We start from the raw sequence: 11249 nt of genomic DNA, 5'->3' as shown, positions 1-11249 counted from the left end.
CCTAGTTGTGTTAGTTTCATAGTTCAGGATCAGGTATATATAATGGGGAATTAGCTAATGAACTGAATGTGGAATATTTCCTTCTGAACATTTATATAGTTGGTTTATGTCAGTCCATAATTGTTTTGGCTCTTTATTAACACGCTAAATGTATGATGATGAATACAGTCTCTTGAAAAGTGTGACTGACAACATTATAATCAGATTGACTGATTAAAAAACTTAAAAAGAAGTCCAGCTGCTATGCACCCGGAAAACAAAAGCATGTACTTGTATGTCTTTACCACACTTATTTAAACATTCAGACGTATTTGCATAAATCTCTTCCAAGTTAAATCTAACCACACAAAATATGACAATCTTTTAAGTCGTCTAGTCTATTAAAAATGTATTTGACACTCTGTTTTACACAATGATAGATATCACACTGTTTACTCAATACCTCCCCATACAAACAGAGACAAGCCACTCAGTTATATATCAGCCATTACTGATGACATTTTTAGGCCTACTTCCTCTTAAAAGGGCAGGATTGACTGTAAGTGGATGGTAAATTACCCACCTACTCGCTCCCTTTTGAGCCCTTTGGACAGAACCATCCCTCGAGGACCAACCCTGCCAGAGGTCAGGTGACACGGATAGTCCTCCGTCATGCATGCAGTCAACAAAGCACATATGTGTTAAGAAATCGACCCAAGATCATAAAAAAGGCTCCACCTGGCTCCACTTCCTCTGTCTCAGCCTGCTACAATGAAGACTTGACTATTGTACAATAACAACAAAACCAGTTCGGACGCTGGCCATTGCTGTATTGTTCCTTGTAGGTGAGGCGGCCTGGTTGCTCCGGCCTCTGGGGAGGTTTTCTTCCTCCTAAGCTTTTGTCTGGTTCCTCTGTTTTACTACACAAGCACATAAACACACACACACACACAGAGGGAAAGAGAGACAAAGTGAATACGCCTTGATTACATCTGGTGACCCGGACTGGACCCCTATCTCTCCCAGCCTGTTATCAAATTAAGTGAGATGTCGGCAGCCTCAAAGGAAAAAGGTTACAGTAAGATAGAGATGAACATGTTAAGAACATAAGCAGCCTCCAAAAGACATAACATCTCATTATAATACAAATATTATAATGGTAAAGCGGTGCTAACTGTTCCAAAATCCAAAAGGAGATAGAGCCTTTGCTGTGATTTGTAAAGCATGTTGAAACATGTTTTATAAGGTGTTATAGCTTTAAGTGTTGGTGTAGCAAATGAGTTTAAGCTATAAATACATCTAGTATGGATTCCTCAATAAATATTCTATACTGTGTATCTGTTCCAACAAATATAACCATACATAACTCTAATAACAGATTATCCTCTCGCCGTCCAATTGGTAAGCTAATTCACTTCCATTGACATTCATTTCTTCATCTCGGTGTTATGGATGTGACGTGGGCGCATAATTACATTTACCCATCAAACATTTCTACTAATAAGTAGCTCGGTTATTTCCCAGTTGGAAAGTTTCCTGATACGCCTGCTTCGCGTAATCATACCTCTGATATCCCAGAGTGCATCACATAATGAATTGCCTGTTTTATCTGACCTGACCGTGGGTGGATTACAAGAATGTGAGTAAGTGAGAGAGGGAAGCTTGCCCGAGGGCAGCTGTCTCACTCGGTGCTGTGTCATCCTTCGCTTGGCATGATGATTGAGTCACTGTGAGTAAGAGGAGGAAGTTGCACCACGTTGTATTGAGCAGAGACCTAAACACAGACAGGTAACATGTAAAGCAGGGAGCCAGGGAAGGGGTCATAACTGTGGTATGTCACCAGAATACTCTCGAAGCCAAGTATACAGAGTCAATATTAGCACAAAGGTAATGGCTTCGTTTTTCTGAATCTCTTTTATATTTGATCGAATGCACTTAAGTAATAAGTGTCTTAATGTTGGAACATGTTGCAAAAATAAACTTGCTTTGACTTGTCTAATAGAATCCAATTGGAATGCAGTGGAAGCGCAAACATTTCCCATATGTAATAATCTAATTCCCAGATTGAATGATCATCCTTTATTCATAAATCTTCAACATCTCCACTGCTTCCTCTTTTCACCACTGTCACAACTCCTCTCAGTCATACCATGTAGAAGTTGTGACCACAAAGCTTCCTTCTCAATGTACCAACAAGTTGTTAAATGTCTATCTTAAAAGTTGCTATGATTGTTTGTTTGTTTGTTTTAATATAGTTGTTATTGTTACCGTGCTTGGAGATCTCTTCCTATTAAAATGTCCAGGACAAATGAAGCATCAGCATTTAGTCATGTCCCAAATTCACTCTCCTTTGAGCTCTGATTTGGTCTCCACCAGCTCCACAAGTGTCTTTAACTGATAGATGTTTGATTTAAGTTGCAGTTAGTTATTCACGTCATCATTTGGTACTGGACATGTCTTACTCGCATGTGGCACCTCGGAGAACTACCCCCACTAGCAACTGAACCAATCATACTCGCCATCGACAAACAACATAAGCAGCCTCCAAAAAAGATAACATCTCATTATAATACAAATATTATAATGGTAAGGCGGTGCTAGCTATTCCAAAATCCAAAAGGAGATAGAGCCTTTACCGTGAGTTGTAAAGCATGTTTAATTGTAAAGAAAGGTGCTGTACAAATAAAGTTATTGTTATTCTGTAATAGGTATGAAGTGTGTAGTAGAAGAGACTGATAAGGCTGAATTTCAAAGTAAAACCAAAACAATGAGCTAAAAGAGACTATACAGCCCCCAGCTGTATAGGGGGTGATAAATCATTGAAGATATGTGAGATTATTGATCATTGGATTGAATGTGATTGTGGAACTGAAGATCCAGTGCGTAAGATTGAGGTGGAATTGATCTATTGGCAGAAATGGAATATAAAATAATCCTCATGATGTTTTCACGAGAACACTTTTTTAAAGTGGTCCAAACTGGACACATTTTCAGTTTTTATGACAAGTGAAGGCTACCACAGATTCTCTTCCATGTTTGTAAGAGGAGGGTCAGTTGAGGGCTATTCAGCCTCAACATTCAACTTCACCACTAGATGTTTCTAAATTCTACACACTGAACCTTTAAGAGGTAACACCATCCTCCTGTGATATCTCCATTGCCACCAGATATAGTTTAAGGCTATTGTTATCTCATTTTATATCTCATTTTATGTTTCTTTTTCAAAATGATCTTTTCTTAGTTGAATGTCATCTTTATTTCATTAAAAGTAACACTCTCATGTTGACATAATTGCATCTTTACACCTTTTAGCCAGAAGGCTAACGTACAACTCTGCAGTCATCTTCAGTTAGCAGTTCAGTTCAAACATCATTCCATGTTCACCACACAGTATAAAACATCAGAAGAGGGCGCTACATATGTTTAGACACAACAGTGTAAATGTGCAAGATGAAAAATTACTATCAAACATAGTATAATCTAGATTTTAAAATTCAGTTAAAGTCTTTTTTTAGTCCATTGTGCTCAGTTACAATGACAAGGCATCACAGACAGCAGAATTGAATGAAACAACAACAGTTTACACTGATATTAAACTTTTTTCATTTTGTCTTGAGGTAAGCTACCCTGTATTATACAAAGTTTTTTTATAAATTCTCATTTCCCTCAGAAAACAGACTTTGTCAATATCAACTAGTCAACGAAAACAAGCTACATATACTACATAGAAAAATAATCCTTTATTTTGAGTCCTTCCTTCATTCTGGGGGAGAATCTTCTCACCACCTGCTCACAGTGATTCTGAAAAAGTTTTGCTTTAATCAATCAGGAAACGTGTACAAGCGTATCCTGTCCCTCTTTAAAAAGTGCAATCTGTCCTCTAAAGGCTCATTCATAGAAAAGAAGAAAACATCCATGTTTGGGGGCGTAGATGGAAAACAATTGTTCATGTTGAAGAGGATGTCTGGTGCTGCACTCTGATGACCTCACACGTTGGAGACCTCGATGCTGGTGTACCCGTGAATCGGACTTCCCTCGCCTCTGGGCGGAGTCTGGTCTCGAACATCCCGAGGAAGAGAGCCGTAGCTGCCATTGCAACTCAAGTCCCGCCCACTGCGGCCTTTGGGGCTGAAGCCTGTTGGAGGCTGGAAAGGAAACAAAGTAAGTTGTCTTCTGTCTAACGCCATGCAACTGCACTATATTCACAATCTCATTAAAGTTGTATAAATGCTGTGTCAAAGGTCAAATAATGCCCAAGCCTGATTCCGATACCCAAAGCTGATTCTGAAGAGAGGAAGATTTTTTGTTTACCACCTTGACAGCCCTCCGTCTCAGCGAACCCTCGTCATCAGTGTGTCGACCGGCAGAGCTGTGTGGTCGGCCCAGCGAGTTCTGCCGATGTGGTGTCGGTGGCGTTGCCGGGCCTAAACGCTCATAGTCCTGTTTGGCATCTGTCCTGCAGGGAGCACAGGAGGGATCAGGGTGTTGGGGAGAGCTGCTAAGGACATCTGAAAGACACTTCAATGCACCTTTGTGCAACATTTTAAAGATAAACACATCACCATATGTCTTCAGACAAGTTCTTGAGTGATACCTACCTTCGCATAATTGCTTCAGTTTGTAGAACTTATAGTAAGTATATTCAGCTAAGAGATCTTTTGAACATGGTTATAAAACATACTGACATTTACACATGATGCCTTATGCTCAGACTTATATTCAGCTAATGGGTCTCTCTAGCATAGTTATAAACCATAATGACATGTTAATATCCTAAGGGCCTTGATTCTGATGCTCAGACTTTTAAAACACTATCCCAGATGTTATTCGTCAGCTCTCTCCCCCAGAGAATACTCTTTGAACTGTACAATGAAGACGCCTTGCACTACAAGATACTAAACATGTCGTTATTTAGGCAGAAGGCCCTGTTGTGTGATGTCATGCTATCTCTATAGTTTTGGGGATCCACCTCCCCTATAAGAATCTTTGTCTTGCAATAGGCAAGTCAGATTTTCACCATTCGACTTGTGTTATCTCCGAGCCTCTAGATGCTCGTCCTGACCTGTAATACTTCCATGTAATAAACATTGTATGCATGTAAGTACTGGGTCTGCGGTCTCCTTCCTTCAAACATCAACCTCGACAAGACTCTGCTGCTTGAAAGACACGACAAACTATAGTGGAATCTGTTGTGGTGTGTTTAAGTGGACGTCTCTCTCACCTGGCAGAGCCAATCAGGGCCGTCATCTCCTCGACCAGGTGTCGACGAACCATGTGCTTGCTGTTGGCAATCCCCAGCGCTGTTGCCATGGCGTCAGTGTTGAACGTGGGGTCAAGCACCATGACGGCTCCATGAACTCCACTGTTGAGGAGGCTTTCTGCAAACTCCTGTGCAGATGGATGGAGAGAGGAGCAGTGAGTGAACTAAAATCTCGGATGTAAAAACCACAGCAAATATTGAGTGAAGGAAAAAGGAGAGATATCAACATTTGAGCCGACGCATATAACATATTGAGTGATGCGTTGATATCAGTATAATTTCTCTATTAAAACGCCCTGAGGATGTCAACAGGATGTCAGTCCACATGACGTGAATGTGGTTGTGCCTCATAAAGGAAATGTTTTCCAATGCTAATGTTGATGGGGAGCTATTCATATTGCAGTATTACCACAGAGGCTGCAATTTAAAAGGCTTTCTAATCAACCAGTAGCAGTTTACAAGAACAATAACGAAGGCTTTCTATCACACTGTGGAGCTGGGGAGAGCTGAGCAAACACAGGAGCCTCCATTACTCTCAGTGCAACATGACAGAGATCTTATAATACACATTTAATCAAAGTAATTACACCTTCAGTAATAAACTGCAAGGAAAACTTTGTATTTTAATTCATCAGCTTCAGTTTTTGTTTCAAGGTATGAATTTAAACGAGACAATATGAAGTTGATATAGTGGTTAGGCCTGTCGGAGTGTCTTATGTGTTCAGTGTGTAAGGAGCATTCTTGATCTCTGTCCCCACCTTCATGTCAATGTCTCTGATCCACTTAATGACCCGATGAGACGTCCACACCAGTGGATCCACGTTCTGATGCTCACACTGGACACGACGAGCCTGCAGTGCCTGGAAACCATTTTAACAAACAGGAAGTCCTTTGTGTTAACTGTAACCACATCCACTGCTGTCTGCTGTCTGTGAACCTGACTTCTTAGAGTCACTCTTACCTCCTTGTCAAAGTTGAGAAGGTGCAGCAGCTCAATGCCCAGCTGCAGGCTGACCTGGTGGAACTTCTTGGTGATGTTGAGGTGACGTTCAAGGTCCCGGCGTGTGAGGGAGTTAAGCATGCGGCCGTCCACCAAGTGATTTTGAAAGGCCTGGGCGTACTGGGGCAAGCCCACGTCGCTTAACCAGGCCTTGGCCACCCAGTGGTGGTCCATGTCTGCAGCCTTGGACAGCCTGCAGGCAAACAGTGTCACAGGTGTTTCTCACTCAGCCGTGCAGATAGTTTTAGCCACAGTTAACCCACAAGGTGAATCTGCATGATGTTAATAATTCTCTGAGTTTCCCCCCCAACACCTCAATGAGGTCAACATATTTGGTTTCGAGTGAAATGTGTCAGGGAGATCTTGACATCCATGTGCTTGTCATGATGACTCATAAAAGCCTCCGTGTAAAAGAAACCCATTGTTTGGAGCTGCTGTGGCTACTGCAGAACCACTGGTTATACCAAAATAATGAACTGGCGGCTCAAGCTCATCAAAAAAAATATATCTGTCTTTCTTAGTTTAATAGAAACCTGAAGAAATAAAATAAATAATTACTCTTGAACAGTCTGAAAAATGAGAAATAAAACTATCCATGTAATGCAGCACTTTAATCTACCTCTATAACAGTTGCAACACCTTCAAATCTCTCTGAAAAGTTCCAAAGAAAAAAGTTTTTATGGATTATTCAGTGTAACAAGGTGTCTCATTCAGGAAAAGCCAATTAATATGCCCAGTAATGATGTTGTAGAACTGAAAATTCCAAAACTTGGTTATAGGATTTATTATTTATGATTTGAGTGAAATGACCCCTTAATCTATTTAATACGACTGTTTCTAAATGCTCTCTGGACAGATGATTATTTTATAGCTGTTTAACACAGACAGCTTATTTTACAGGATGTTTTTAAAACAGTTAAAACAAAAGATAATGACACAATCACAGCTTTATCCTATAAAAGTCAACAGTAGGACTTCTGAGATTAATAAAATGATCACACCGGCATTCTGTAAATGCTGTTTCTATATACCACCAACAGAGGGTGCTCTTGCATTACTACACATTGTACAGTTTATAGAAGAGTCTTCTGTATCCCTTCCTCACCCTCCACCGTTCTCAGCATCTCTGTAGTCCTCGATGGCCAGGCGAAGTTTCCGCCGATGCATTAAACTGCTGACACCTAAACCCAGCTCGAGGTCCTCATCTGTCAGCCCCAGTAAAACCTGCAACATGTCAAAGTAGCTGTTTAACTCTTATAGAAACTATAACCACACTGCCGAAGTATCCTGAGAACAAAAGCCAAGATCATAGATTGAAATGTGACACGTTGGTGAACTATACAGTTGCAATTGTTCACAGTAATGTAGATTTGATAGATGGATAGATTATCTTTTTAAAAATGAGTGAAGAATAAGTACACTGCATCGAGATGTCTAGCTACCAGAACTACAACAAAGCTGTCACTGTAAATGAGTATGTGCTAATGGAGATATATATATACCTATTACAGCTATTTTAAGTACAAGGTGATTGAAAGATAACAGTAACCAAGGCAGAGTATTGAAGCCAAATATAGATACAGATATAAAGATGAATAACTGAAGCTATACAAAGTCGGACATTCAACTGACATAGCCTATAAAATGATGGTACAGCAGATTTAATTATATATATATAAAAAAAAAAGTGAAAACAGTGCAAGAATAAAACTTAAAGGTCCAGTGTGTAAGATTAGGTGAAAGGGATCTGTTGGAAGAAATTGAATATGAAATAATACTAGTAATGTTTTCACTAGTGTGTTTCATCTAAATTATACGGATTGTTGTTTTCTTTAGCCCAGAACGAGCCCGTTATGTTTAAATACTTAATATTTACCACAGAAGCGGGTCCTCTTTACGGAGGCCGCCATGTTTTTCCCAGTAGTCTAAACTTGACAAACTAAATATCTTTTGAGTTTTTATGCCAACTGAAGGCTACCACAGGTTTTCTTTCATGTTTGGAATGGGGAGGGTAAGCTGAGGGGTATTCAGCTGCAACGTGCAACTTCACCACTAGATGTCACTAAATTTGACACATTGAACCTTTAAAGTATAAAAGTAGAGATATAAAAAATATGAAATCAACGTCTGGATTTATCCAACCTTGCCACTCTTGATGTTTTCTGAGCAGGTGCGGATGTACATGGGCATCGCCATGACAACCTCTAGCCAGGCCTGCACAGTACCCGCCCTCCACTGAGACATGGGTGTGGTCCTGGCCAGCTCCACCTGCTGGAGGCGGTCCAGCTGGTCCTCTGACCCGTCTGAGAGGCTGTGGCGAGTGGGGCTGGACAGGCCATCTGAGTCTGGGCGGGTGGGTTGTTGGGTTGGTGGGTGAGGGAAAGGGGGTGGGGGAGACATGTGGATGATGTAGTTGAGGTGGTGAGTGTCGGAGGTGGGTGTAGTGAGTAATGAAAGAACAACATGTTCAATAAAACATAAATGAAAATCAGTTTAACATAAAATTAGCCCAGTGGGGGAGAAAGGAAAGTAGACGTAAGTGATTTCTGCAAAATAAATGGGCTTATAACAACATCCTACGCATTTGGCTGCATGACAACAAGCAAAGGGTTTGCCAGAGATGCTGTAAACATAAGTTGCAGCTTTTATAAGCAGCTCCATGCTTTAGAAGTCCATTAAACAGGCAGCTGTTTGAGCTGCCGAGCTAACATGACTCATCTGTCTAAATTAGCCGGCTTCAGCTACTCAATGAAAATACAAGGCCTGCTATTGAGAAAAACATCTTCTACTTTGATACATTACGATCACATAAAATCTGCCTCACATAATTAAAAATCAGACTAGATACTAGCTTTAAATAATAATGAGTCTTTTAAATACTCTTTTAGTTTGTTTCCTGTAATAATAAATTAATTTTGTTGTGTTATCATTTGGGTCGAATATGCATTTTTTCTAAATATTTCAGTGAGGAATCAATCAAAGAAATCATTTACCACAGTTTGTTCATTTTAGTCAGAAACATTTCTCTGTCTTGACCAGCAGGGGGCAATCTAGCGCCAGTCCAGGCCTCAGCACTAGGTCGCCTACAGTATCACGTTTTGTTCTTATTACTTTGAACATTTCATTATTCTGACTGCTTGTGACAAACACGTGTGGAGGTGTGACTTGTCAACTTGATGTTCTAGGCTGTTGAAGAGGGAGAAAGCTGTCACTGCTCGACACTCGCAGACAACTGAGAAACTACTGTAAACCAAACATCCAGCACTAAATGACGAGGAGAGCAAATAGATGGTCACACACACAATCAGCAAGACAAGTCCTTCTGTTTGATGACAAACTTAAATATACTTACTCCTCTAATACTTCTTGAAAACCACCACATCAGTACAGATACTAAACGGCTCTCGATGCAGTCTTACATACATATAGCTATGTACTCTGTGGCTCACCCATGGACCGTACATGGTCCAACACTGTAAGGGCTCCTGGGAAACTAATATACCACGGATCAATGCATCCACCTCACAGTTCAGTCATAATGCACGGCCACAGAATCCAGAAATCCTTTCTTTTCGAGCCTTTACTCTCCAAAACATCCATTTAATTTCAAGCAAAGATGTGAGACTGAAGGATGCTCTCGACCTGAATTATCGCTTCTGGTTTTGAAGCGTAAACGCAGCAAAGTCAATTTGTTTTCCAGAATAAACAGTGGGAATTTTTTCGGCAAGCTCACAGTACCAATATGTTTTTACTCAGAAAGACAAATAGTCACATCCGAATGATTGTGATTTTGTATTTAAAAAACCCATCTGTTAGTCATTTCAAACTGGATGTTATTATGTTCCCCAATAAGAATAAAGCATAGGCTGAATGTGCTCTTCTTACAGCAATTGATTTCAAGCTCAATCAATGCACTCTGAGATAAACTCCAGATGTAAGATCCTTTTCTTTCGTGCTTTAACAAAGACATGTCACTACATTACAACTGAAAAATTGATTGTTGAGTTGAAGTTGGACACTGTGATAGTTAGGTCCCCCTGTGGGGCTGGCCATACAATGCCTTTTTTAAAAACTCATTAAAAGTGAGCCAGAAGAACATCATCTACAGCTACGTGGTTATTATTATTATAATTACTTTGAGAGTGCTAGTTTTGTAAATTATGTTATTCTGTGAGTTTAGGACAACCACAGTCTATATATACTGTAAAGAAGATAAGGACAGAATAGCACTATGTCCACTACACATAGGATAAAATAGTTTAGATATTTGGTAAAAGGATTTCACTATCTAAAGTGTGTACTGAATTAATGTTAGTGCTTCAAAGTAAGTCCCCTTCGTTCAGCAGGAGTTTAATATTAACCCCAAGAAATGTTTCATACACTGTGACACTCCATTGTTTTTGGATGGTTTGCATCAGAACCAGGTAGAACTTGAAGAAGTGCTGGATGATCCAGGGTCAGTTTGTGATGTCATGTGAGAGTTAGAAGGCATCTTCAAACACAGCTTGCAACCCAGCACAACCGATTTCAAAGCAATTGGAGCCGGTGCAGCTCGGTCTTACTCTGATTGTTCACGTCATGGGTCACTCGACTGTGTTGAGAGTCCGGTGCAGGTCAGACAAGAGGGGGTTGGTGTTAGAGGTCAGGGGTCAAACCAAGGCAGAACATTATTGACACCATGTGCTGACGCATATGAGTTGTGTTCCAACAATTCCGACATGGCTTCCTTTCCCTCCTCCACTATTTGTCTTCTTATTGATTTCAATGCAACAGAAGAGGAAATAAGTGCTTTCCAGTCGTGATGAGGAGTTGAAGGTGGGGTAGAGAGGAAAGGAGGCCATGTGGAGGCTTCGGGATGCAGTCCTGTCACAGAGGGACTTGCAGGGTTGAGGGAAGCTTACGCATATGTTAAAAATGGCAGCCACCCCCTCCCGGCATAAAGGGACAAATCAGGATTAGAGCCAGACAACAACAGAATGAAAACATACACACACACACAAACAAACATCA

General features: G+C 40.5%; 1 protein-coding gene across 1 annotated transcript; it reads right to left on the bottom strand.

Moving 5' to 3' along the window:
* Nucleotides 1-3237: 3237 nt before the first annotated feature.
* LOC133005044 (kazrin-like) lies at nucleotides 3238-8639 on the bottom strand. The gene is made up of 7 exons (XM_061074633.1): nucleotides 8382-8639; nucleotides 7345-7463; nucleotides 6201-6432; nucleotides 5998-6099; nucleotides 5201-5367; nucleotides 4294-4435; nucleotides 3238-4124 (listed from the first exon to the last, which is right to left on the bottom strand). Exons 1-7 carry the CDS (start codon nucleotides 8637-8639, stop codon nucleotides 3966-3968), a joined length of 1179 nt encoding a protein of 392 aa, XP_060930616.1. The 3' UTR covers nucleotides 3238-3965.
* Between the last annotated feature and the right edge of the window lie 2610 nt (nucleotides 8640-11249).

This window comes from Limanda limanda, chromosome 7, assembly GCF_963576545.1.
Source record: "Limanda limanda chromosome 7, fLimLim1.1, whole genome shotgun sequence".
In the NCBI taxonomy this organism is placed as follows: domain Eukaryota; kingdom Metazoa; phylum Chordata; class Actinopteri; order Pleuronectiformes; family Pleuronectidae; genus Limanda; species Limanda limanda.
This window is presented reverse-complemented; position numbering and strand designations above follow the sequence as displayed.

Bases quoted from the DNA above. Each gene is read 5' to 3' on its own strand.
- LOC133005044 (XM_061074633.1), bottom strand. From the start codon at position 8,639: ATGTCTCCCCCACCCCCTTTCCCTCACCCACCAACCCAACAACCCACC. The intron at 5,368-5,997 runs GTGGGGACAGAG...CCATCTGCACAG, and splicing joins TCAGAGACATTGACATGAAG to GAGTTTGCAGAAAGCCTCCT. The intron at 4,125-4,293 runs GTGGTAAACAAA...TTTCCTTTCCAG, and splicing joins TGAGACGGAGGGCTGTCAAG to CCTCCAACAGGCTTCAGCCC.